The sequence below is a fragment of the Lipotes vexillifer genome, unplaced genomic scaffold, assembly GCF_000442215.2.
Source record: "Lipotes vexillifer unplaced genomic scaffold, Lipotes_vexillifer_v1.1 scaffold69, whole genome shotgun sequence".
Taxonomy (NCBI): Eukaryota; Metazoa; Chordata; class Mammalia; order Artiodactyla; family Lipotidae; genus Lipotes; species Lipotes vexillifer.
The window spans coordinates 3,674,394-3,675,702 of record NW_006790942.1 but is presented as its reverse complement, the minus strand read 5'-3'; the positions used below and the strand labels follow the sequence as shown (position 1 = coordinate 3,675,702).

General features: G+C 47.3%; 1 protein-coding gene across 1 annotated transcript in view; it reads right to left on the bottom strand.

Moving 5' to 3' along the window:
* Positions 1 to 1,029: 1,029 nt before the first annotated feature.
* Positions 1,030 to 1,309, bottom strand: part of SOX17 (SRY-box transcription factor 17) — a 2,552-nt gene continuing 2,272 nt past the window's right edge. The window contains exon 3 of the mRNA XM_007464031.1: positions 1,030 to 1,302. Coding sequence (XP_007464093.1) covers positions 1,030 to 1,302 — 273 coding nt within the window. The remainder of the gene's footprint in view (positions 1,303 to 1,309) is intronic.

Here is a 1,309-nt window from a genome sequence, read left to right as displayed (position 1 = left end):
GCTGGTGCCAGGACCTGCAGTGGACCCTGTACGCAGTTTATAGCAAAATATCACAGTGAAATGATAGCTGCTAAGTTTCATAACAGTTGAGGTCACGATGCACATTTTATTTTGATTAGTTCCTGTGACTCCTTCAAATTACTTTTAACCCAGCGACACTATTTCCCAAGGTGTAGACGCGTGATGATTGGTGAGTTCAGTGTTGAGAGGAGTTTAAAGACTCTTGGTGAAATACAGACAAGAAGAAAAGACAATCCAGAAGCCTCTTTAGTCAGATCTCAAGCTTCAACAAGAAAACCGAAATTACCTGGATGTTCTCCTCTGATTTAGGAAGTGATAATACTAAAATTGAAAATATTTAGTGTTACGATTCACCATTACTTGGTAGGAACTAGGGTCACTTGAAATGCACAGCAGGCTCATTCTATGAAGGTTTTTTCTTCCCCCTAGAAAAGACAACCTGGGACGCCCAAATGTTCATGAGGGCTTCTCCTTCAAGGCATTCAAGTCTACTGTTACGGGAGAATGAGAAATTTACAGTGACTATATATTTAGTGTCATCATTAAAATATTTCTAATTCTATTAAATACTTAACAGCGATCTCAAAAATTGGCTTTTGTGACAGAGGCGCTAGCAGAGTGAAAAAGGATTCCAGATTTTATTTATTTATTTATTTTTAAGATTGAAAAAACACACCCGGGATAAAATTTCTTAGATCAATAAAGCTTCGGGAAACGGAGCGAGTTGTTCCGGGACCCACTGAAAACTGGTGAACTTGAACTTGGAAGTGGGGTTTTGACAACGCAACTGTGGGAAACAAGTGTCTGAACCAATCTTCAAACACCACCTCACATTTTTCTCCCCCCAAGTGTTCGAGTGGCAGACAAAATAAATTACCATAAATTATACGCCAAGGCAACTTCAAAACAACATGACACGACATGAGGCTGAGGATTTCCTTAGCTCCTCCAGGAAGTGTGTAACACTGTTTGTGCTTCTGGCCTGCAGGCTGGGTCGGAGGGGACCCGTCAGACGTCGGGGTAGTTGCAGTAATACACCGCGGAGCTGGCGTCGGACACCACCGAGGAGATGGCCCCGTGGCTGTCCGCCAGATTCACGCCGGAATCGTGTCCCTGGTAGGGGAGCCCCATCTCGGGCTTGCACACAAAGTGCAGGTACTGTTCGAATTCCGTGCGGTCCACCTCCCCGAGGAGCTCGGCAGGCTGGCCGGGGTCCGCGCCGTCCCGGCAGGGCAGCGCCTCGGGCGGCGGCGACGGCTGCCCCGGGCCCGGCGGGGGCGGCTGCGGC